This window comes from Culex quinquefasciatus, chromosome 1 (genome assembly GCF_015732765.1).
Source record: "Culex quinquefasciatus strain JHB chromosome 1, VPISU_Cqui_1.0_pri_paternal, whole genome shotgun sequence".
In the NCBI taxonomy this organism is placed as follows: Eukaryota; Metazoa; Arthropoda; class Insecta; order Diptera; family Culicidae; genus Culex; species Culex quinquefasciatus.
In genome coordinates, this window is record NC_051861.1 from 100,587,457 (window position 1) to 100,614,487 (window position 27,031).

Consider the following 27,031-nt stretch of genomic DNA (forward strand, 5'->3'; position numbering starts at 1 on the left):
AATCCGGTAACTCTATGTTGTTGAATTTGTAAACAGTGAAATGTTTTCCAAATTGTAATTTTTTCGATTTTGAACAACAATGTTCTCGATTTTGAAATCATCTACATCGAAATCGAAAGATCAAACCATCGGGGTTTGAGTGGGACTGGGGGTGTGACTGGGTCATGCAATAATGCAGAAGTTTGTTTGATCTAATCTTACCCTTCAGACCCAATGTCACCCCGGTAGTTTTTATTTTTTTATAAAACATATAAAATCACTTAGATTTTAACATCCTCCCTAGGCACTCCTGTACTAAAAACCACTCAGTAGAAACCATGTAACCAGCGAAACCACTCATCATTTTGCACTATCACTCGAGTTGAAGAAAGGCAAGACGCAGATTCTCCAGAAAGGAGACCGCAGAACCAATCGTGTTGTGACGTCGTGTGGACGTTTCCGAGTTACTTCCTGGTAGGATAAAATATCGATTTTCAAACAGTCAGAACCCTTCCGTACGCGACAGATTTTGTCGAACTCGAGAAGATTCACAAAATCCAAGGTAGGGTCATTATTTCTTACTACGCCATTGCGTTTGCATAATGATATCGATTGTTTTTATCATCGCATTTCAGTGTAATTTTTCCATCATGAAGTTTGCTGCGCTGATTTTGGGCCTGGTGGCCGGCCTAGCGGTGGCCCACGGGGCCGTCGAGGGCGATAGTTGCACCACCAACAAGGGTACGTGTCCATTAAAATTTTCCTACGATTTTCTAGAACGATTCTGATGTTTAGACAAAGGCCTGACAGCAAAGGGCAATAAGTGACTCAGCTGTTGCGACTCTCAGTTTGAGAGTAACTCACTTCTAGTATTATATAGGGCAAACTGTGCTAACTAGAAACAAATTGACTTAAAATCATTTTAAAGCCATTGATTCTACTTTCCCAACCTCCCCTTCCAGATAAATGTACGGCCCTGTTTTCCGGCTTTTCCCACGTGGAGAAGGACATGCACAAGTACACCAAGCAAATGCTAGTCAAGTCGTACGACTTCCTGCTGCTCTCGTCGGTCTTTGACCAACACAGCATGGATAGGCCCGGGTTCGAGAAGCTGTACCGCAAGATCGCCGACAAGGCCTGGGACGATACCATCGATCTGATCAAGTACCAGAGCCGTCGTGGAGCGGTCGTTACGCTGGACGAAACCAACTTTGCGCACAACGTGAGCAGTCTTTTGACGAGCAACGAAGCCTCCTCGCTGAAGCTGGCTCTGGATTACGAGAAACTGATGGCCACTGAGGCTCACATGATGCATAAGAAGATCTCCCATACTGGGGAAAGCAACCATTACGATCCGGATGCGGCCCATTACTTGGATGAGAACCTGATTGAGTACCAGAGTGGCACTATCCGTAAGCTGTCTGGTCATATTAGAAACTTGAACGACATTCTTGGTGAGGCTGGCACCAAGGATCTTGGCCTGCAAATGTTTGATGATTATTTGGATAAGGTTGAGTAAAGGGTGCTTATTTCCAGTAGCAGTAGGCATGTAGAATCTAATTAGTTTGTTCAGGAATGACATAAAGTGATAGCTGATAAAAGTGCTGCAAAATATGATGTACTGACTTAAATCGTGTTTAAAGTTAAAGAAGATTGGAATAAAATAAAGTTTTAGTGGAAAAACACTCCTGTTTGAATCACCCCTCATAAACCATAACATTGCGCATAACTTTTAGTACAATCTCCACCCTCTGACAGCAACGACGACGGGACGAGCACTCACGCGCACCTGTCAGTTTGTTTTGGTTTTGCACTCAACTTTTATATCACCACCACCACCACCTCAAAATTGGGTGGCACTTGTTTTGTTTGGTATCGAGCGCATGCAGCAACAACCTTGCACCACCCAACAAACACCCACCCACTCACCCCCTACGAAAGAGAGTGTCAGCCTGACATCACCGCATGAGCAAGCACGCACTCACACACACACATCAAGCAGCAGCAGCATAAAATTAAAAATAAAGATGGCGCACGCTGTCAAATGGGGTGGCGTGACGGCACCAACACCAACGTGTTTGTTTGGGCAGGAGTTGCCACCGAGCGTTATGCTGGGCACATGTTTTGTGGTTCTTCCACATGGGAGCATAGTCTGTCAAAAAATAGTTATAGCAAGAAAACCTGAGTTATATGGCGATTTTCAGTAAAATGACATTTTCCGGGCAAATCCACCGGATTTGTTTTCTATTGGTTTATTTTGCATGTCAAAATGGATCGAAAAACGCTTTAAAATCATTTTTTGTTAAACTATGAGAAAAACGGTGATTGGATTATAGTCCATGTAATTGGGTCCTAAAATTAAGCATATATTTTTAATATTATTATTCACAACGATAAAGCTTATTTTCTGAGAACAATGACCCTTTGAACGACCGCAAAGGATTTACATACATGTAGAAAATCACAAAATTTCATATTACAGAAAATTTATTGAAACCATTAAAAAGATGATTTTCAATCACTTCTGAAACATTCATGAAGATATTCCATGATTAAACTGAGTTAGAGACGATTTTAGGCTCAACATTTTGCCGTGCGCAAAGCGGACTGTCAAACTTTCTGAGTGTTTTTCTCGAAACACCGAGTTGATTTACGGATGCCACGATATCTCGAGATGGGATGAACCAAATTGGCTGAAATTTGGGGTAAAGACTCCCAAGACATATCTCGTGTGCATGACGAAGCCCGATTTTGAAATTTTACTTTAAAAAAATACAAAAATCAAAAACTGATTTTTTATATGAAAAACAGAAAAATATTTTTATCTTTTTTTAAAATAAGTTTTTTGAAAATCGGCCTACGTCATGCACACAGGACTGGTTTAACGAGCCTTCACCGAAATTTTGAGCCGATTTGGTCAAGGCAGTGTTGAGATATCGTGGCACCCGTTTTTTGAAACTTTCAACTTCAAATAGCTATATCTCGGCAATGATACAACCAAATGTCTTCAAATTTGTTTTGATAATAGATAAAAATGTATATTTTAATACCCTGAAAATAGATTTTAAATAAAACTAAGTGTGTACTCACACAAACCTCTGACATTTCTGTCGATTTACATGTATGTAACCCCTTAAAATTGATTTTTAATTCAATTTTAAAAAGTAAACTTCACTAACTTTTGAAAAGATTCAAAATACCTTTCGAATGCAACTAAGGGTTTGTTCAAATCGTTCAAATATTACGTCCAGGGATTATCAGAATTTCAGAAATGAAATTTCGATGCTCAGTATAACAAAAATATAGATTTTTTGAAAGCATTTTAAGAGTTTTATTTGAAAGGTTCATATAAATACAGGGAATCTCAAAGATTATAGATACTTCTTGAAATAAAACTCTAGATTTGATAGGAAGAGTCCTGGTGTGGAATGCATTTTTCACCATTGTTTGCATTGAAATAAAAAAAGAAACCATGGTCGATAATTTTATATGTTTGTCCAACCCGAGGTCCAACCCCCTAGATTATGTTAAGGACAAAAACTTTTAAAAATACAAAATTGAAATTATTGAAAATCATGTATTTTTTCGCATGTTAAAAAATTAAAGAAGCCGTACCGCCCCCTTCCTTCACGAGATATAAAAAAAAGGGCCTCCGAATCGTGAATTTTAAAGTAAAATGACTCTTTTATAAGCCCTCTTATTGACAAAAGCAGAATCTGTAGTTATAAAACTATACAGGACATTTAAGAAGGGGGTACATATATGGAAGCGTTGTCCCGTCACGAATAATGACAATTGTTTAATTTGCAATAGTTCGTGAAATCGGATTTGCATCATATTTTGGATTCTCTTCGTACTCGAAAACACCTTTAAAATGCTTATTAGAAATCGAAAATTGGTCAAAGGGAAACAGAGTTACGACTGACGCAAGTTTGCGTTGTCCCGTCACGACAATTTTTTGGTCAAAAAAAGGTGCTCATTTGTCGTGTCTAGAAGCAAATCGTGTAACAGGCAAGTTTTTGGTCGATCTAAACTAAATCGACCCTCCTGAACCCAAATTTGCTTGTTGATTTTCCAGAGTCTCAAAGGGAAGCGAGATATTCAAGATGGCGTCTAATATGGCGGCTGAATGGAAAAACCACCATAAAAGGATTTTTTGCAATTCCGTCTTGAAACTTCCTACTTTTCCTGTCATTCTCGCGTGACGAAACAGCCTACTTTTATCTACTAAAAATAACAGAATCGAATAGAAACACATTTCAAAACAAATGCTGAAAAGTTCTACTTTTCAGCACTCAAATGGATGCTGAAAAGTTGAACTTTTCAGCACTTGTTTTGAAAAGTAATACTTTTCAAATGGGTGTTTTTAAGAAATGCAAAAAATTTGTATGGAACTCGTTGCAAACCTTGATTTTTTCAGCACTTGTCGTATTTATCCAACCCGGGCAGACGGTAATAACAAAATCAATAATGTTTCAATAACAAATCCCATTAAAATAACAAAAAGTGTTATTATTTTATCCTGAAGTTCAACTTCAAGAAGAAAAAAATAATAACAGTTTCTGATGAAATAACAAAATTTGGTATTGAAGTTATATTATATTGAAAATGTTTAATAACACGCTAATAAGAGGAAATGTTATACATTTCAAAAACTCTCCTAATAACAAAATTTGTTATTCGGTCGGTATACTGACTTAGAAATAAAATTACCATGAATCGCACAAATGGAAAACTTTCTAAGTGTCCATAACACAATTTGTTAAATATGTTTATATCTTTGGGATAATTTTGTCAAATTTCGTCGGGGTCATTATTTTGACCATGAAAATTGGCTAGAACTATGGGATAATTTTGACCAATTTCGTCGAGGTCACTATTTTGGCCATGAAATGGTGTCCTTAAGCTAAAATTATTCTAAAAAGTTGAAATTTTGAAAGTTGATTTTTTTTTAATTATTTGATATACCCCCTAAGGGACTTTGTTTAAAATGGTTAGAACTATGGGATAATTTTGACCAATTTCGTCAGGGTCATTATTCTGGCCATGAAATGGGGTCCTTAAGCTAAAATTATTCTAAAAAGCTAAAATTTTGAAAGTTGATTTTTTTAATTATTTGATATACCCCCTAAGGAACTAAAATTGGCTGAAATTGGCTAGAACTATGGGATAATTTTGACCAATTTTGTCGGAATCATTATTTTGGCCATGAAATGGGGTCCTTAAGCTAAAATTATTCTGAAAAGTTGAAATTTTGAAAGTTGATTTTTTTAAATTATTTGATATACCCCCTAAGGGATTTTACTAAAATTGGCTAGAACTATGAAATAATTTTGACCAATTTTATCGGGGTCATTTATTTCACCATGAAATGGGGGTTCAAGCTAAAATTAATCAGATAAAATTAACTTTTGAGAGTTCATTTTTTTTTTAATTTTGTTATATTCCCTAACGGAATTGATTTATTTCTTGAGAATTTTTGATGTGTTATTATTTTCACAGAGCCAGGAAGTCGGAGCTGACGTTGAAGTTCGAGCTGGAGTGAGACCTCGGAGACTGCATCGGATTCAGCAAATTGTTAGCAACTTTTACTTGGAGTCGGAATCTGTGAAGTCGGGTATTTTTAGAGCTGAAGTCGTCGTTGACGTCATATCCTGCATCCAGAGTCGGAGTTGTCTTCAAAGTGTGGATTCAAAGTCGCTTGGAGGTACCCGACTCTGTAGTCCTAACTAGTTATGGCAACAGCAGGTTTATTTGCAAATTACAAATAAACCAAAACAATAACTTTTTTTGTTATGGAGACATACCAGTTCAATAACATTTTTTGTTATTATGCTGCTCCACCTCTCCGCACAAAATAACAAATCTTGTTATTCCTTCATGATTCCTTCTGTGTTATTGGTTTGTTATTGCAATAACAACATAATAACAGTTTAAGTTATTCTTTGAACAAATCTTTGTTATTGATTTTTGTTATTTTAACAACTAATCCGATCATCCCAATAACATATTTCGATCTTCTCACAATATCAAAACCTGACCTTCCCAAGATATTTCCGTCTGCTCGGGAATTCGGTGAACCTCGTTGGATAGATGTACGACACCTGAAAAACAAACAAATTTTCTAGCTTCGCCATATTGGTCGCCATCTTGGATTGCACATTCCCTGAGTATTTTGGAATATTCTAAAGCTCATATTCGAGTTCAGCAACCCTTTGTTGAATTTGATTTGTTCATTGCCGGTAACATTTCTTTATAAAATATCGTATATTCTAGTACCGCCATATTGGATTGCACATTCCCTGAATACTTTGGAGTATTCTAGGGGTCATATTCGAGCTCAGCGACCCTAAATTAGTTAAAGTTGACTAGTCAGTAGAGATTTTCACAATTGCTTCATTTCGTGACGGGACAAAACGAGCGTTGTCCCGTCACGAAATGAAGTACCTGTCAAATCAACAAAATTTTACGAAATTGGGTGATCCAGGAAGCAAAATCTTCGTTTTTAATTTTAGAAACAACTGTAGAAAAAGGTTTTTCCAGAAACTTACTTCACTTTTGTGTTAAAAATCACTTGACTCAAACTTTGTGTTTTTAAATGTTTGCTGGAGTGAATCTTATTGGAAATTTAATGTACTTTCCAAATTTGTATAAATATTGGTACCTTTTCCCACAGATTTTAAAGTTATCAGCAAAAAACTGAAAACATATGCGTACAAACGTTGTCCCGTCACGAAAGAATCGGTCTACTAATCCAACTAGCAAACTAAAACATGTGCCACCACTTTAGCACCCATCAGGGAAGTAAATCGCTTCCCCCACATTGGCAAACTTATTTTTTCCTTCAATCATCACAGACGGCACTCACCGTCGTCTGTGTCAGCTTGGTGTGTCCCAGAAAAGCAAAAACAGACAAAAAAAAATAACTCACTCACCGTCGCGCGCTCTATACGCAAGACCCCTGTGTGTATCTCGAACATACTTTTGACGACGACGACACCAGTATAGAAGCCATCGAAGACGGTGGTCGGGTTGCCACACCAGCCCCAGTCCCAACAAACGCGTAGCAGAAGCAGCAGCAGGTACTGGTACAGTGTGCCAATGTATGCTGGTGGCTAGTATTTTCCACTGGCTCGCAGGTTTGGCACTATTCTTGTTCACCGTTCATTATCTGTACTACATCGTGACGGCGCTACGTTCCTCCCCGTCGACGACGACCAGGTCCCGGTCCCGGTCCAGGTCCAGCCGTGGTCCAGTTGGTGGTGGGCCAGGTCCAGTCCCGATGCAGTCCGAGGACGCAAAGTACATCAAAAAGTGAGTTTCGCCTGGCCAGTTCTGTGCCAATTCGATTATGAAATCCTCCAGTTATTGATTTTTTTTTTGCTTCTTTTCTTGCCTTCGTCGTCGTGCCGTGTCGTGCTTGACGACGACTTCGAAACCAACTTGCGGTGTGAATCCGCAGACGATGGAAGGGCGGCACCATCGAGCCACATCCGACCGAGAAGGCCCTCATCGTGAACTACAAGCTGGAGGCGGCCGTCTTTGGCGAGCCCGGAGATCCCATGCTGGAAGATAAAAAGGTGCGCGGATGAGTCATTCTTGTTAGAATCCAACTAGTCGAGTGTGTGTGTTTTTTTTCGGGAGGGGGAGTGTGTTGTGTGCATTATGGGCCCCGGCCCCGGTGAAGGTCGCGGAACTCGCGCGAAGAGATGTGAACTGCGCGGACAGAACACTGTGCGAAGGGGTTTGTGAATTGTATGCATTGCACATCAGGCAGGTGACTGTGCTAGATCAAGGTCGACCAGCAGGGACTGGACTGGGTTACAAATAAGGAAGCAAAACGGTTGAAAGCAGTTTGGTCGCGCGGGTTGGGTGATGTTGATGCTGGTGATCTGCGAAGAGCTGCTGCTGCCTAATGAAGATTGGAGTGGAACTCAAATATTGACTCTGTGGTAAACATTTCGAAGAAGGTGTGAAATTCTCCGATTGGGTGGAAATGAATGATGACATTGAAATCTACGAACTGTAGTGTAATTCATACTATTCAGCAACCTCGAGATTTTTTCATGTGTGTGTTGGAGTTCACTATAACATTGCAGAAATACCAGAATTTCATGTCACTGCAAAAAAAAATATATATTTTTATGGTTTTGGTAAAAAACGGCACAGAACAACTAAAAAAGTACATCCAAATTCAAACTTGAAGCTGGTAGGTGCTCTGAAAACTGTGGTCCTTATTCAGACTGTAGTCCCGATTCGCCTCAGTTCAGCCTTAATCCAAGTCTGACTAAAAAACAACTGAAATACCTAAACTTGGCACTAAAATAAGTTTTTGCGTGTGTGAACAACCAATCCAATATCCGTAGGCCGGCTACGAAATGATGGAAAAGTATAATTTATGTCAGTTCCGGGCTTCAGTTAGTGTTATCCCGCACACTACTTCCAATGACCCATTTTTAAATCTATTTCTTTTTTCGAAAATGTTTTATTTAATTATTTTTAAATGAAAATTACAATTCCAATACTTCTAACTTACGTGAAATTGTCCGAGGATTCCGAATATGACAAAATTGAGACCAAAAAGTGCCGCTATGGAAGCCTACAGGGCAAAAACTAACGTTGTAAATTGTTTGTTCTAGAAAAATAGAAAAAACTATGAGAAAAACTGCGATTGGCCAAAAAGTTAATACCGTAGGCTTATAGTCCATGAAATTACCTATCTTTTGACCTATGGGAGTATGGGTGTTGGAGGCTGTTGGAAAAAGATATTAAGGTTTCAAAAAAATCAATTTTTGACAGTAATTTGCAAAAGCTAAGAGAAAAAGTCAAACCAATCGCGGATGTCTATGGCACATTTTAAAGTGCTTCAAAAGACCTTTCGAATGCATCTAAGAGAGTTGGATGGATGAAGTTGATAAAGTTTTACGGAAATGTGAGCAATTTTAAGATTTTTTATGTTTTTTGACCTCAAACTTCAAATCCCGTTTTACCCCACTTTCCTTTGTCGTAGAGAGCTCATATTTGGCATGAGTTCATCTCATGCATAGACAAACAAACGCTGAAAGTTTCACCCAAATCGGAGCACCTCGATACAACCTCTAGCACAAACCGAGCAATATTTACAAATACTGCCTCAAGAAATGTTTTTGGCAAGCAGTAACAAACATTTCGGCACCCTCAGAAAACGTCAAACTAGAAAGGAATGCCGTATTATAGCTTTTCTCAGAGCCGTATTGTTAACCCTTTACAACCCATCCCCGCCTCCAGACGGGCTTCGATTTAAAAAAATCATTTTTCAACCAATTTTTGATCTTTAAAAAGCACTGGAAAGAAGGAATTTTTAAATTTTAGAAAATTTTAGGGTAATATTTGTAACTTGTTTTATGTGACTTTGCTAGGGTCATTAAAAACGAGAACTTTGGTTGTGTTTTTTACGGGATTGCCTCAAAAGGCCGAAATTCAAAAGGCAGAATCTCGGATAGCCGAAATTCAAAAGGCCGAATTTTGCCTTTTGCTCAGATGGCAGAACGTCTCAAAAGGCCGAATGTCTTGAAAGTCAGAATGATTTTGGAATTCCGAATTTTTTGTTTATTGAATTATATTGATGATAATCGAAATTTGATCATTCGTCACCTAGTACTTAAATGAATTCAAATTATTTTAATTATTTTTGCGGCAAATTAATAAAAACACTAAAAATTTAGTTAGCAGTAATGCTAGAACGTTATGCCTTCTTTATTTCGAAACCAATTTTTGTTACATAAGGCCGTTGCAAATATTTTTAAAGAACTGCGGCGAGAGAGTAATTCTGTGATGTCGCAGATAAATTCCCTGGCTGATTTTGGAACCTTCCTGGTCCAGCGAAAAAACATTGCTGATTCTTGCGAAACTTCCATTCATAATTATAAAAAATGACGATCTCATCGTCAACTTTCTTAAGATTTCTTGACTTCAATTTCTGGTTTTAAAAGCCACACATTTTTTATTCTTGCAAAAAAAAAAACAATTTTTAATGATCGATAACAATACTCTCTACTTTTGGCGAACAGTAAATTGGTTCCACTTTGACAGTTCAAAATTGAGGCCGTTTTGCGAACCACTATTCGATTATCCGAAGGCCTTGACAAAATTTTACTTCGGATAATCGAAACTCCGGATAATCGAATCAGGAAATATTGTTTGCGTTGTTTTATTTTTGATTGTTGAGCTTTAGTATTATCTACCCTAAAGTGGTTTAAAATATTTATATCCAAGATGGCGGCCAAAAATAGGATGTTGAAATATTGAAAAAATGCATTTTTTTCAATTTACAGGCAATAAACCAATTTTTAACTAAAATGGGGTCACAGAAATCGAATTTGATGTATGATGTAAGAAAAGAAAAAAATACGATTTTTTGTTCGTGATTCGATAATCGATAGTAAATAAATGAAAAAAAAAAACATACAAAATTCCACTTCATCTGATAATAATGAAAATCATGCAAATTATGAAAATTTGAGTATATTCGGAAATATACGGTATTTTGTGAACAATTTTAAGTGCATATTTTTTCTTTGAAACTTACTACATTTTTAAAAAACGTTTTCTTAGTGAAAGCATTGAAAATTTAACATGACATGGTTGAATTAATCTATTAAGAAAGATTTTTAAAAAGAATTATCGAAATAACGATAACGTTAACGATCGATTATCGTTATCGTGCCGACGATAGAGAACCATTATCGTCAGACGATAATATAATCGACTATAATTTTATCAATTAACAACCTTGAAAAACAATCTTTAAACCAAGAAAGATAAATTCTTGGGCTGTAAAATTTTTGTTCAAAATAAATCAATTGTCCCCATTATTTCTCTACCTCTCTCCCCACAACCAGGACTGCCAACGGATCATCCGCCTCAAGTCGCTGAACGCCAAAACCGACCCCGCCGTGCTGGCCCGCGAAGTGGTGGACAAGTGCGACCTCATCCACAAGTCCCAGCTGTCCGACATCGAGCAGATCATCTACTACCTGAAGAATCGCAAAAATGTCGAAACTCCGTCGACGGCCAGCAGCACCGCGTCCGGGGCACTTCCGCCGGGCAACGGGCCGTTTCGCGCACTTCCGGCAAGGTGTCGCCCCACGAGGCGGAAAAGGCCTCGATCCGCAACATTGACGAGTACATCGAGCTGCTGTACGAAGATCTGCCGGAGAAGATTAAGGGCTCGCGGCTGATTCTGCAGCTCGCACGTGACCCCGACAACCTCGGCGAGCTGGAGAAAAACGGTGAGTGGGTTGAAGTGCGATGAAGATCGAGGAAGGAAGAGTGTGTAGTAAAAGCAACGCCACTTGTTTATGGAGATGGTGGATTGCGGATAATTTATGCGTACCTTCATTGAGTTTTGAGCTTACTTGGGGGCGGCTTTGTGTGGGCGGTTACACAGGTGTGAATTGCGCGAAACGCAAATTTTGCGGTCTTGTTTGCTTAAAGTACCGTTGGGTAGGGTCAAATTGGGAAACCTGATCAAAACAAACCCGAAGCATTCGAATTAGCAGACATTCAAAGTAGCGAAGTGTAGTGTTTTTTTCCTAAACAGTTCTAAGACATTTTTTTCAGAAATATCGTTCTCATGATACATATTTTCGAATACAGTCATGCCCCGGTTTTGCACGCCTCGGTTTTGCACTGCCCCGGTTTTGATTCGTACAGCTGCCTCGGTTAAGCAAGGCCCAGTGCTTAACTGAAGCACAGAGCTTATGGGATTTTGGCTATATGGGAGACAACACTCAAAATTTTCACAAATCTACGTTTTTTCAAAAAAAAAAAATACTCAAAATTTCAATTTTAACAATATAGGTATCAAATGATCGGGATTTTTTTCATACATTTCAAATGTAATAATAAGGTATTTCAAAAACACTAAATTTTTTACAAAACTACGTATTTTCGAAAAAAATACTCAAAATTTCAGTTTTTAAAGTATGGGTATCAAACGATTAGGATTTTTTCATAACAACATTTTTTGAAAATACTCAAAATTTCCACAAAACTACGAATTTTCGAAAAAAATACTCAACATTTCTGTTTTTACAATATGGGTATCGAACGATCGGGAATTTTTCATACATTTCGAATGTAATATCAACATATTTTGAAAACACTCAAAATTTTCACAAAAAATTAGTTTTTACAATATTGGTATTAAACGATCAGGATTTTCTCATAAATTTCGAATGTGATAACAACATTTTTTGAAAATACTCAAAATTTTCACAAAACTACGAATTTTCGAAAAATACTCAAAATTTCAGTTTTTACAATATAATTATCAAACGATCAGGATTTTTTTTCTATATTTCGAATGCAATAACATTTTTTTTAAATACTTAAAATTTTCACAAAACATGCATGCATGAAAAAATCCCAATCGTTTGATACACATATTGTTAAAACTGAAATTCTGAGTAATTCTTCAAAAATACGTAGTTTTGTGAAAATGAGTATTTTAAAAAAAAATTGTTATTGCATTTGAAATGTATGATCGTTTGATACCCATATTGTAAAAACTTAAATTTTGAGTATTTTTTCGAAAATACGTAGTTTTGTGAAAATTTTGAGTATTTTCAAAAAATGTTTCAATTACATTCGAAATGTATGAAATAATCCCAGACGTTTGATACCCATATTGTACAAACGGAAATTTTAAATATTTTTTCGAAAATACGTAGTTTTGTGATAATTTTGAGTATTTTCAAAAAAAGTTATTAAATTCGAAATGTATGAAAAAATCCTGATCTTTTGATACCCTTATTGTAAAAACTGAAAACGTAGTTTTGTGAAAATTTTGAGTATTTTCAAAAAAAAAAATTATTACATTCGAAATTTATGAAAAAATCCTGATCATTTGATACCCATATAGCAAAAACAATATATTTTTGGTTTCTTTAGAGAAAAAAAAAGCATTTTCAAACTACAGGAAAAATACGTATTTTTGTGAATATTTTCTTGAAATTATAATTTTAATGGATAGCTGACATCATCCCGATTCCAAAACACTATAATTAGGGTTAGTGAAATTTCACGATTTCGCGGACAGCGTGAAATCCGCGAAATTTGGCTTTTTCCGCGAAATCCCGTGAAATTTTATGTTTGTATGAAAATGTAACGATTTTTCATAAAATAACTTATCAAACTCAAAAGGAATAAAAATAATGTCATGAACTACTGTAGAATTAAGCGAGTGAATACCCTGGTTTTATTACAAATATAAGGTTAATGATTTTTGACGGTTTCGTAGACGGCGTGAAATTCGTTAAATTTATCAATTTTCTCGAATCATTGAATGCTAACAGACTTACCTTTTGACGGGTGCGACAACGGTTTGCTATGATACCGGTTTTTCTATCCGCACCATTTCTCGTCACAACTCAAACCCGACACAGCTCGGTAGCTTGATCGGTGCACCGAAACCGAAGTTTGGTGTGACGGTGGTGTGGATTGGGTACACTAAACTGACATGGTTTCTGCGCCTACCACACGGGAGAAGTTTTGAACTCTTGATGCAAGCCAACCGAACTCAACAGTTCTTAATGGTTTGGTTGTCAAAGGCAGTGCAATATTAAGTTAAAGGTTCATGGTTCGAATCTCGACATTTATTATTTTATTTTTAAAATGATTTTTATTTGTTTAGAATAATTCTTTAGGAATAGAATTTTGTAGTGTCATGAAATATAACCAAAACTTAAAGTGCATATAATCCTGAAATAGGCATGTTCACTTAAACCTGCCTGCATAATATGGAACGTTTTCTCTATTCCACTACAAAAATCCATTCAATTTTCTAACTCTTTGACTAAAGCGTCGCAGGTTCGAAGAAGTTACTTAAAAATGTATATAATCAGTAATGTTGACAGCAAATATTGAAAAAAACCAAAAATATTTGTATTCAGGCTTGAACCATGAACCTCGTGGATAAAAGACGGAGACAACAACCGCCAGGCCATCCCGAAGCTGTGAATAATAGCTGACAAACCTCAATCAAAACAATGTCGCCTCCGGTTTACTTGGATCAACCATATGTTGAGTTGCATCCTTCGTATACAGTTTGGGTGCACCGGTGGAGTACCAAGGTGCTTTCGGTACAGTTGCTATGGTGTGACAATAAACAGCTCGGTTTGGTTTCTTGAGTGACACGAAAACCGCACCGCGGCGCACCAGATCGTGGTGTTCAGTGAAGCCTGAATGCAAATATGGGCAAAAAAAAATAAAAAAATTAAAATGTTGAAATAACAAGCCATAGTTTCAACATTTGCATGGAAAAAGGGTTTTAAAATGCATTTTACACTAGTTCAGTAGTTTTGCAATCATTAGTTTTCAAAAAATGTAAGATCTGACGAAAACAAAAATTTTAGCAAAAAAAAACATTTTGCGATAACAAACATCGAAAATTTTCAAAAATTCGAAAGATTTTAAATCAACCCAAACATTTTAAAATGATCCCAAACATTCTAAAAATGGAATGAAAAACGCAGGGAATGAATTAAAAATTTATTTTAGCTGATCCATTGAAATGTTTAAGTTTTTCGAAAAATATTTTTTGTCCCCTGATTTTTCGGGCCAACTTAGAAGGGATGGGGAGGGGAGACAAAAACTTTTAATAAAATTTGTACTAGCCTAACAACTTAATAAATATTTCACCCAAAAAAGAAAAGAAATTTTATTAGTTTTCAATTAAAAAGCTTGATTATATATGTGTGTCAAGTTGATATGAACCATTTGAAGAAATGTTGAGATTTTTTAGTTTTTTAGAAACTAGCAAAATTTAGTAATATTTTCATTCGCTGTACTAAAAATTTTAGTGCTATTTTATTTGAAAGGTATAGTTTTGAAAGAAATTAAAAAAATCAAGGTTTGTTTTATTCAAAATAAAATTAAGAGTATTTTTATTTTTGGAATCATATTTTAAAAACAACAATTTTTTGGGCCTGTTAAATTTTAACGATATTTGTTTATTTGGGTAGATGATTCCCTTGAAAGTTAAAAATACTCCTTTGTTTTCTCTTCTCATTTAGAATAAAAATTAAGATTTTGTTAAAAATTATATTATTTTTTCAAAATGTTTATAAATTTAGTTTTTGAAAAATGAGCTAAAACCCTTAAAAATATGTTTAATGGGCTAAATGACGCAGAAAATTCTATTTATTTTACTCATTTTGACTGAACAAATCTAGCTTTGATATGAAATTCAATAAAATGTAAAATGATATAACAGAAGCAAATTAGCGAAAACATTTGAGCTTTGTTAGTCGAATATTAAAAGAGCAGTTCAGTAAATGAGAATACGCGTGCCCTACTCATTTTGTTTCAAAAAATATATAGAGCCCATCCAATAACCAGGAGGTTTTTAATTGGAAGAATTTTTTGTCGCATTCAAATTTAGTATTTTTTTACATAATAATACATAATGAAGCATAAAAAGTAGTTTCTGTGATTTAAACATAGGATTTTCAGAGTTATTTTAACATTTTTCAAGTTCCGCGAAATTTGCGTGAAATTTGGTGTTTTGAAATGGAGGTCCCCGTGAAATTTGCAATTTTCGAGCGTGAAAAATCACTAAGCCTAACTATAATATTTTTATGTTTGCATGATTTTTCATACGATTATAGCCAATGTCTCCCATATAACCAGAATCCCATAAACTCTGTGCCTCGGTTATGCACGCCTCGGTTTTGCATTCCCCATATGCGGTGTTAAACCGAGGCATGACTGTATTTAATACTAAGGGAGCGTTCTGTTATTACGTAACCCTCCAACAAAATGTCCATACAATTTAAAAAATGGTATGGACCGTAACAAGCTTCGACACCCTCCTTCTCAATTGCCGTTACGTAATAAATGAACGAAAGACCTTGAGTTACGCGTTACCGGGGGGTCGCTCATATATTACGACTTGTTAGGAAGAAGGGGAGGGGGCAAAAATCCCAAATTTTGCGTTACGTCATAAAAGAACGCTATCTTCGTTTGACAACAGTTGGTATCAAACCATCGGGGTTTTAGTGTATTTATAAAACCTACATAGGAGTTCAAGTCTTCGTGTTGCCAAATGAAATTATGGAGATGGTTGTCAAAAATGGCGCTGATGAAATGATAGATCAAATAAAAAAAACCATCCACATTAACGACCCCCGGGTCTTTTGTGGTCTCTATTGCAAGTTTCTGCTCGAACCTAGGAGTCCGAACGCTTGAATGGGGAGAGCACCCAAACCTCTTTTAACTCCAAGGAACCTTCCACCCCAGTGTTCGAACTGACGACCTTTGGATTGCGAGTCCAACCGCCGCCAGCGATTCCACCGGAGTAGGCTTGGTTTGGTGTGTTGTTTGTACTTATGGCATAGAGTGGAGACGACTCCTACATCTGGAATGACTTAACGGCCTAACAACCAAGGCCGGGACCGACATTTTACTTCCTCATCCGATGGAAGGTTGCAGCAGATGGGAATCGAACCCAGAATCATCCGCTTACAAAGCGGACAGCGTAACCATTCGGCCACGCACTGCCAAATGATAGATGAAATGATAGATATTGGAGGTAAATAAAATAATTTCAAAGCTTATTCCTAGCAATTGGTGGCTCAGCCCACCCGTGAGGATCAGTTGGACCGCGCACTGAACTCACAATCCAGAGGTCACCGGTCCGAATCCCGCGGTGGACGCCCTAAAATTTTAAGTGTCAATATGGGTATTCGGCGCCGTCGCTCCGTGCCGTACTCTTGTACACTTAAGAGTCCAGGGCGGCGAAGTCCTTGTAGATAAAAGGAAGACACTAGTGCTATAAAGTCAACTTCGTTTTTTTGGTGACTCAAATTCAGCTGCGGTTGAAATTTTATCGATAAATGAGGGGGAGATAGAGCCACAACAATCAAATCTCTTCATCAAACAAATTTCTTCTACAATCACAGTTTTCAATGATTTTTTTTATTCACATTTTTCCGCAAAAAACGTTTAAATTATTTTTGAACTCCTATGGCTATGCTAGCGATGTCAGAAATTCATGATAATTGTTTGTTTTTATTAAATTATTATCAAATTTATGCTTTTTTTTATTTTTCTGCCGAGATGACGGTCAATCAGACCACGCGTTTAGCGCCATATTTAAGCATTGTTATTTGGCTGCTTTAAATGCTCTTTTAGGAGCTTCTGGTTTTAAGTGAGCTTTTCGCTAATGACACTTGACAGCTACAGCACCCTTGGTTTTAAAGAAGCATGCGATAAAACCGTTTGACATGGCATTGCCATCTGGTGTTCAAGCCTCTATTAAAACTTTCATAAAACCTTATTGGAAGTCAGTCGGCTTTTATTTTCACCAGGTTTTTTGTCCGTGGCATAAAACCTGGTTAAAACCTAATTATTAGCTCTTGGTTGCGGTGAATGCCCGAATAAAACTATTAGGCAATTAAGATGCTACCATAAAACCTTAATAAAACTAGACGGTGGCTACTTTGTTTAAAAATGTTGCTTGGGTTGTGCTACTGTTCAAAATTAACAAAATATCAATGAATTTCAGAAAAAAAAATTGCCAGGGTCTTGGTATTTTTAATCTGTGGATTGGTTGTAAATTGCCTTGTTTGTTTGAAAATGCAAAAATATACGTTATAAAATTAATTCAGCAATACTTTTTTGCCAAATTTGACATTTTGAAAGGGAGAGAGACAAAACCTGAAATGTAATCTTGAAATAATTGAAAGAATTTAAAAATGTTACCCATTTTACGGTATTTTCCAGGCAGCGACTAAATGTAAGCACAACTTTTTATAACGTCTAGGAAAAGCTAGGCGGAACGCCACATTCAAATGATCTTTTTTTTTGTTGTTGCTGCGGCAGCAGCAGTCAAGTTTAACCATCTAGATAGAGTAGGCCATAAACCGCCACAAAGTAGTCGTTATTGCCGCCCCAGAAAGCACACGTGCGAAAGAGAAAGGTTCGCCGAGTAGAAGAGCTGGACAATCACAGCAGGCAAAAAAAAACAGAGCCAAAACAAGCAATAAAAATGTGTACACGCCGCCGCTGGCCACCCCGTGGCCGCCAAGTTACATGATCTCAGTCGAATCAGTCTCGATAAATCATCTAATATTATATAGATGGGGTGTAATAACAGCTGACAGGCGCGAGGTGTTTTTCTCTCGCCAATTGATCTGCTGCCGTGTGGAGGGCAAATTTCTCATTTATGGCCAAAACAAAACCAACAATAATGGCAATGAATTGAGCTGAACCGAACTGAGCATTGATGGCTCTGCCCTGTTCAAATTTTGTGGCGTGGAATTTCGAAGATGCGCACGCGCTTTGGTTGAACTTGACCGCGTTGCCCACTGAACTGGCATGACGGTGCGTGATTATGACGTGATTTCACAGTGCTATCGACGGAATTTGTCCATTTGTTTTGAAGAGTTTAACTTATAAATTAGATTCTGCTCATGAACAACTATCATAGAACTTCTAGAGATCTAAACCCTCCCCTTCTTCGCTTTCTTCTTACAGAGGCCGTCCTGAGTGCCCTGTCGCGAGTCCTTCGCGAAGACTGGCGCCGCTCGCTGGACCTGTCCACCAACATCATCTACATCTTCTTCTGCTTCTCGACGTACACCAACTTTCACTCGGTGATTGTCAACTACAAGGTAAGTCTTAAAATTTCTTTCGCGTTACTGTTAACCGATGATGATTCCTGTTACAATTTCCAGATCGGTTCACTTTGCATGGATGTGATCGACTACGAGTTGAGGCGGTACGATCAGATGAAGACGGATTTGGACGCGCGGAAGGGCGGCGGAGATAAGAGTGCCGGGAAGGAGAAGGAAAAGGAGGTCAACAAGAGTGCCGAGTACTTGGACACGATCATCGACCAGGAGAAGCCCAAAGAGATGGAACCTCCACGGCGAAGGATACCGGAATTGAAGCAGCGACCAAAGTCGGGCAATTGGGCCAGCTACCACGGCAACATGAGCTCGTCGCTCGTGAAAGCGCACACCATGAACAACAGCTACCACGAGCAGCTGAACAAGGAAACGACCGCCTCTAATGACAGTTTGAACAATCAAGCTCAGGAGAGCGAGAAACCCGACCCAAAAAAGCAAAAGGACGATTACGACAAGATCAACAAGCAGTTTAAAATTTTCGCAAAGAAGCAGGAACAGCTGCTCCGGGTGGCGTTCTACCTTCTTCTTAACATTGCCGAAAACGTCAAGCTGGAGGAGAAGATGCGCAAGAAGAACATCGTCAAGATGTTGCTGAAAGCGCTCGAGCGGCAAAACTTTGATCTGCTAGTACTGGTCGTCACCTTCCTGAAGAAACTTTCGATTGTTCGCGATAACAAGGACGAAATGTACGAGCTGAACATTGTGGAGAAGCTGCCCCGCCTTCTCCAGTCGCAGAAGGACCTGGTCCAGGTGACGCTGAAGCTCCTGTTCAATCTTTCCTTCGACGCGCGGCTGCGCGCCAAGATGATCCGCGTTGGCTTCCTCCCCAAGCTGGTCACGTTCCTGAGCGACGACAAGCACCACGAAATCGTCACCAAGATTCTGTACCACATGAGTCTGGACGACAAGATCAAGTCGATGTTCACGTACACGGACTGCGTGCCGGTCGTGACGGACATGCTGCTGCTGAATTTGAACCAAAAGTCCGACCCAGACCTGATCGCGCTGGGCATCAATCTAGCGCTGAACAAGCGCAACGCCGCGATGATGATCGAGAACAACCGGCTGCACAATCTGATGTCGCGGGCGTTCAAGTTTCAGGACACGCTGATGATGAAGCTGATACGGAATATCTCGCTGCACGACTCGCTGCGGATGCACTTTGTGGTAAGTTAAGTTGTAGTTTCCTTAGAGTTATTCAGGATCCTTCATAGTTTCCTGTAATACCGATCATGAAATCTACCGATTCTGGCAAGATTTAGTTCATGGTTCATATTAATTGGGGTACCTGAGACATCACTGAATAACTCGAAATCTTGATAGAATCAAGATGTTTTGGCTTTCGACTCCAAGATGTGCATTTTAAGATACTCCCAACTCATCTAATCATATTAAATGTTCAATATTTTCATTAGGAATATGTTTTTGGATGCAAAAAATAGCGAACGTACTTTTTTTTCGAAAATACTCATTTTTTAAATACAATATGTTTATCAAACGAAGGAAAATTTTGTATGCTTTTTCACTTTATTAAAGTTGTTATGTAAAATTCTCATTTTTTACAAAATACTGTATTTTTCTAAAGTACTCACATGTTGTGTTATCTTTCTTGCCTTACCTTTCTTATTATTTATTTTTTTATTTTTTGAAGAATGCTTAAGTTTTGACAAAATATCCTATTTTTTAAATACTCTATTTTCTATGATTTGCAATACGGATATCAAACCATGCGAAATTTGGTATACATTTTCATGGCATTAGATTATTTTCGTAAAATACTAAAATTTTCACAAAATACCGTATTATATTATTTTGAAACTTTTCCGAATCTTTATATAGTCGATTCTGGCCTGTGCTGAAATTATCACAAAAAAAAAATTCAAAACTATTCAAATTTTGATAAAAAATTAATTTTGAAAATTTTGATATTCTGTGAAAATTTGAGCATTTTTCAAAAAAATATAATTAAGTGAAAATATAATGCTTATTAGTTTAAAAAATGCGTGTTTTCGCACAAACCGGTAATTTGTAAAAAAACATTAGTAATTAGTGAAAATTTTAGTTTTTTTTTCAAAAACACTTGAATGAATTGAAAATGCATTCTAGATTTGTCATCGTTTGATACGCATTTTTTTAAAGAAAATTTGAGTATTTTGGTAAATATGATATTTTGTGAAAATTTAAGCAGCGTTTCAGCATTTCAATTCCCCGGCTGAATACAGTGCACAATTTTTTCGCTAATTATATTCTTTATTCAATGTTTATCACTTTTCAATGTTTCTTACCATGATACATGTGTTGCCCTAATTTAAGCATTTCACAAAACATTTTAAAAGTGAAAATGCATATACAATTTTGCTTCGCATCAAACCCGTATTGCACATTTCGAAAATATTAGAATTTTTGAAAATTTTCAGTATTTTGTAAAACTTTTATTATTATACTAAAAAGATTTTGCTTTTTGAAAAATACGGTATTTAAAAAAATAGTATTTTACATGCATAATTATTGCTGAAAATTTTAATTTTCACTGGAATAATCTCGTTAACTATTTTGAAAATTTTGAATTTTCGGACTACAGATCGGAAAAAGACATATTTTCATAGATTTATTGATATTTTGAAAATTTTCGGTGGTAGCATAACTATAGTAATGTATCATATTGCGATATTTTTTGCTTCAAAATTTTGAAAATTGGGCTTAAAATTTCTGAATTCAGTTTTTTATCGTTTAACCATTTTGGTTATCCTTGGACGCTAAAATTATCGACGAAAATTTTAAGAATTAACAAACTTGTTCAAAGTTCAGAAAAAATCAGGCCTAAAAGGGGTAGCAAATCTGCTTTTTGTTCGCTAGAGATTGTTTGATCTGTGATGTCTTGGATCATTCAAGGACTCCCTGAAATCAAGATCTTAGTGCCTATCGTCGTAGTAAGCTGCCGGTAGGAGCTTTTTGTCCGCTTAGTCTTAGTGAGCATCTAGGACTACATTATCGGTATTCTGTAAGGCCGTTGGTCATCTAAGAACTCCCTGGAGTTATTACCATCGCAGTAGGCTAGCGTTTGTTGCTTTTCGACAATGGACCATGCCATGCATCAGTGAGGTTCGAGGACTATATTAATGGTATTCTGTTAGGCCGTGCATCATTTCAATATCTGAGTGCCTACCGTAGTAGTAAGATAGCATACCGTAAACCGGGGTGACATTGATAAAATTTCAACTTATTTTTGAAATATTTTCCAACTGGTAAGGTTTGTTTTGAGATTACTATTTTTAAAACATGTACTAGGGTAGATCACATAAGGTGCATGCTCTGTTTTTGATTAAAAAAAAATTCAATAGTGTTTAAAAAAAATAGTTGCTTTGAAAATTCTAATTTTGAATTCCGGGGTGACTTTGTAAGTCATAGTTATTTTTGTAAAAATCAGATTTAATGTGTTAAAATTTTATGTTCACGTCAAAAGTCCCATCACTAAGGTGTCTGATACAGGTTTTAAGAAAAAAAAATCACTAAGTTTATAAGCTTTTAAACAAAATACATATAAATGTTAGGTGAAATTGTTAAAAAAGTCAAAATTTTGCCTAAAATACATTAAAACTAGTTTTGTTTATGAAATTATCGAATCATATTACACTCTAAACTGAAATCGAAGTAAGAATCAAGAGTTTTTACATTTATAAGGAATATGAATGCGTCAGGAATGTGTCGAATGACACATCACCATTCATTTGTCCTTTTGGTCGACTCCTCACGATCAACGGGGGAGGTGGGGAGGGATTTGATGATTGGATATCCTATAGAGATGCCTAAGAACTTAGACGACCTCCAAGATATCCGGATTTGGAAGGGGAAAGGGTTTTATGGGATACTTCACCGACGAATGGAGTAGTGGGCGTTGGTAAATAATGAGAAAATTGAAATGCAATAATATAATAAGGAAGAAATTAGAACGCTCTCACCAAATTTATTTCTGGGATCATCCAACCAGCTCCCAACTCCGATGTAAATCTCTTCCGTAGGCCACGTAGCCTCCCCCAGTTAGGTCAGCTGTTGACGCTGTTGACGCCATCCACATCCGGCATCCGCAAACCACCGACGTCGTCCAAGAAAATATCTGCAGAAGCACTTTCAAAACATGGTCCTTTCCCTTTCACTTCCATGGAATCTCCTGCGAAGCCGGATGTAGAATCCAGCTGGTCCGCCGCAGTAACGACTGCCACCGTCACCGTCGAACTGGTTTCCAGCTTCCGCAGGCGTTTGACCCTGATTTTTTCCAGAATGAGCTCCTTCTCGGATTGTTCCGCTTAAGAAACTTTCACTACTGAAGCCATTTTAATTCCATAGCTTTAAAACAATTTCTTTTTACGAATTTGAAAAAATATATATTTATATTCAATAAACAAGATTTTTTTGAAAAAAAACGTGACAGCTCGAAAAATGAACGCGCCTCAAAGAATCAAGAGTTTTTACATTTTATATTTTATTTGTTCTACTGAAAATGCCTATAAATTGGGAGATTTTTTTGAATTATGTTTCAAAAACACACAATACCAATTATTTACAAACTTATTTTACCTTCTCCTAGTGGAAAATTATCCAAAGAATCCGAAAGTGCATTCCATTTTTCGATTCGAAATCAAAGTCGCCCCGTTTTACGGTATGTGTTTTTCGACTGCGGATCATATCCGCATGGCTTCAGCGAGGTTCGAGGATTAATTCATTTGTATTCTGTAATGCCGTGGGTCAACACATGATTCCCTGAGGTTATGTTCCAGTGTCTACCGCCGTAGTAAGCTAGCGGTAGCTGCTCTTCGACTTCAGATCATATCCACATGACTTCGGTGTGGTTCGAGGACTACTTTGTTGGTATTCTGTAATCGTTGCAAGCTTAGAGAAGTACAAGTCTTTGGAGTCAAGATCGCTTCTACCGCCAACCAAGCTCCAATTATCCTTTGCGATCATGAAGGCATTTGTTTTCTCACAAACTTCCCTTGCAGGACTTTGTCGGCGACCTGTCCAAGATCCTGACCGAGTGCGACGACGAGGAGTTCACCGTCGAGTGCTTGGGCATCCTGGGTAACCTGGCGCTGCCCGATCTGGACTACTCGCAGATCATCCACAACTTCAACCTGATCCCGCTGATCAGAAACATGCTCGTGCCAGGTGAGATTTCTTTCGACAATCATGGGTTGAATCTATATGCTGATTTTGGTATCGTTTCCTTCAGGAAAATACAAGGACGACATGGTGCTCGAGACGGTCGTCTTCCTGGGCACGTGCGCGTCCGACGAGTCCTGCGCTATGCTGCTGTGCAAAGCGGACGTGATCCTGTCGCTGATCGAGCTGCTGAAGGCGAAGCAAGAGGACGACGAGATGGTTCTGCAGATTGTGTTCGTCTTCCAGCAGGTGCTGCGCAACGAGAGCACCCGGGTGTACATGATCAAGGAGACGGAGTCGCCCGCCTACCTGATCGACCTGATGCACGACAAAAACACCGAGATCCGGAAGGTGTGCGACTTTTGTCTGGACATCATCGCCATCACCGACAACGAGTGGGCCTCGCGGATAAAGGTACGCACAGCGAAGTCTCACGCCAGAGGTGTTCATTCAAAACCTTTTCATTTTCACAGCTGGAAAAGTTCCGCAACCACAACTCGCAGTGGCTGAGCATGGTGGAGACGCAGGAGGAAACGGACGACATCCAGGACTACGGCCCGATGGACGACGACGACGGCGATCTGCCAGCGTACCTCACGTCGGACTACCTGGACCAGTGCATGCTGTACCAGTCGTCGGGCGGCGAGTCGGTCAACGGCGGCGGAACGAGGGACGGCGATGGTGACGGGGGCGAGAGCCAGAACCGGTCCACGTCGGCCATGTCCAACTACAGCAGGCCGATGAGTCGGTTAGTTATTGAGGCTTTTGGACTCATTTCATAACATCGTTGCTTGGGTGGCATTTCGACGGATTCTTATTGATTTTCAATTTTTATTGTATTCTTCCAGTTATAGCCGAGATTTGGAGGACTTCGAGGTGATAACCTGAGGAGGAGTTCTGAAACCGGCGAAGAAGAGTCCCCGCATTTGAGACAACATTTACTGTAAATAGCATGGAAATCTTACAGTAGCAGTGAGCTACGGAATAAACTATACGGATGAAACTACAACAGTAATTATGCAACCTCATGACAGAACAAGAAAAGAGATAAACTAATAAAACAAGTCACAAATCTAGAAATGGAACAGAAAACCGGTTGGCTGCTAGAATGGAAGTGCTTTTACAATATGCTGAGATTTGTTATTGTGTTTTGCAACTTGAAGGATTCCTATAAAACCCGAAAACAAAGAGGTTATTACAATTATAAGAAGTATTTAAACCAAGAATCAAGCTTTAGCGAACTTGGAAGCCATTGGAAATCAGCAAATTCATGACACATCGGTAAGACAAAAACACAAATAGGGAAAAAAAAGCTTCGTTCAGAGTCAGTAGTTGTTAGATAACCCCCCTCACTTAAAATCAAGCAAAATGCTATGTTCTAAAACAAAATGAAAACAATTTTAACAGCACCCCACTAAGAACCAAATCTCAAGATCTTTCCCCCCTCCCTCACGCTTGATTGAACCTTTATACGTGGAAACAACCCGACTAGATAGCGATTAGCTTTGCGACAATTAGATGCAAGTTTAACAAGAAAAAGTAAATATAATCTAAAGAAAGTAACAGAAAGGGAGAGAATTAATATTCCGCGGTATCGTCTAGTCTTTTTTCGTTTGTGATATATGTATTGTATATTTAATGTGAATTTATGAAAACGAAAGTTCATCTGTTTTTACGTGCAATCGCCGTATATTATTTTTATTTTGTTACAGTGTTGCAGGAGTTTAGGTTGAAGTTTTACTACTGCTGTTCTACTCAGTTTGAATTAGGTCGTGCGCGGATTCGATTTGCAACCACGAAACGGGCTCATCACAAAGCAAGATGTATTATGAATCATTTTAAAAACAACACACGCTATGTTTAAGTCCCTTCTTGTAAAAGTAAAAAAAAAACTACAAACAGAAACCAAAAATATTTGCGCAAAAAACAGTGTAATAAACGGTAATTTTAGGAAACAGTGCTTCTAGATTTGTTTTTTTTTATCACGATCACAGAAGTACTCCTTTCTTTCAAATTACACCTCGACAAGTTTTGAAATAAGACAATCCGAAACTTTAACTGGATTAAGTCGCACAATTTCCATGCAAAACAAAAAAAAATCGAAAAAATATCAAAAGTGCATTAAAAATTGAGTTGAAAATTCGGATGTCATTTTAGATTAAAAGTGAGCAAATTGCGTCAAGCAAACGTCACGCCCTTGTGGATCAATCGGACCGCGCACTGGACTCACAATCCAGAGGTTGCTGGTTCGAATTCCGCGGCGGGCGCATGCACATCACCTTCGTCAAAAAAGACATTTAATATTACACGCTGCATGTACAATTTTTGTAAACACAAAAAAAAAGTTGCAACCGACGGGACTCAAACCCAGCACCAACAGTAAGGACTGGCGCCTTAGCCCGCTCGGCCATCAGACCGATGAAAAATTGAAAGGATAAACGTATATGTCAGCTTGACATTTCGGTCAAGTAGGTTTCTCATACTGATGGGCTACATTTTTCAGGGTGCAATATTACATAGATTTCATGAAATAATGCAAAATTTATTTTACACTCAGGCCTTTATACGCAGCTGGATTACTACGAGTTTACCGCAAACAAGTTTGAAAGTTTGACAAACTGTCAAACGCGAAAAGTGCGGGTTTGTTTGTTTGTTTGCCATAGTGTTTACTTACTTTAATTGTTATTTAAGTTTACCATTTTTAAGTGTTAGTGCAACTACATTATACAAATGCATAAAATTTGAGATTTTAAATTCTTTGCAAAAAATGGCATTGAAACTGTCTTTAAAGTCAATTAAAAAATTACGTCATTAACTATGGCAAAAGTAAGTTTGATCCACGAGAACAAAAATTACGAAAGCCCATACATTTTAGCAGGTTGCTCAAACGAAACCATAACAACGTTTTTGCTTAGGTATTTAAAAACGTGGGTTTTATAGAAAACCTGGATGTATGGGTATCAAAAGATCGGAAATTTTATGCCCTTTCTGATGCCACATAGGTCGACTTGTGAATTGTGGACCGGTTCAGATGCCGGCGGATTTTCCGACGACGTAATTCCGGGTTGGTACGAAATTCCAACGAAAAATCTATTCTATCGATACAAATACCCCCAAAATGGTGTTATACCCACTTCAAAATGTTTATTTAGCAATTCTACGGTAATATATTGACATTTATTCGAATTAAAAGTTTGCAAAGTTAAGTTTAGATAAGTTTC

At 37.7% G+C, this 27,031-nt stretch overlaps 2 protein-coding genes across 3 annotated transcripts; both read left to right on the top strand.

Annotated features, from left to right (window-relative positions):
* Positions 1–307: 307 nt before the first annotated feature.
* On the top strand, positions 308–1,662 carry LOC6040423 (soma ferritin). Of its 2 annotated transcripts, none has more exons than XM_038249001.1 (3): positions 308–453; positions 615–720; positions 942–1,662. In XM_038249001.1, exons 2-3 carry the CDS (start codon positions 630–632, stop codon positions 1,496–1,498), a joined length of 648 nt encoding a protein of 215 aa, XP_038104929.1. In that variant the 5' UTR covers positions 308–453; positions 615–629; the 3' UTR covers positions 1,499–1,662. The 2 variants fall into 2 exon arrangements, with proteins under 2 accessions (XP_038104929.1, XP_038104928.1); XM_038249000.1 differs by having other exon boundaries at positions 339–541.
* A 5,163-nt stretch (positions 1,663–6,825) lies between these two features.
* LOC6040424 (kinesin-associated protein 3) lies at positions 6,826–25,770 on the top strand. The gene is given in 10 exon segments (XM_001849766.2): positions 6,826–7,293; positions 7,442–7,559; positions 10,860–11,067; positions 11,070–11,249; positions 18,499–18,635; positions 18,699–19,820; positions 23,651–23,816; positions 23,881–24,224; positions 24,284–24,558; positions 24,659–25,770. Coding segments are annotated over 10 exon segments (2,799 nt in total). The 5' UTR covers positions 6,826–7,084; the 3' UTR covers positions 24,699–25,770.
* The last annotated feature ends 1,261 nt before the right edge of the window (positions 25,771–27,031 follow it).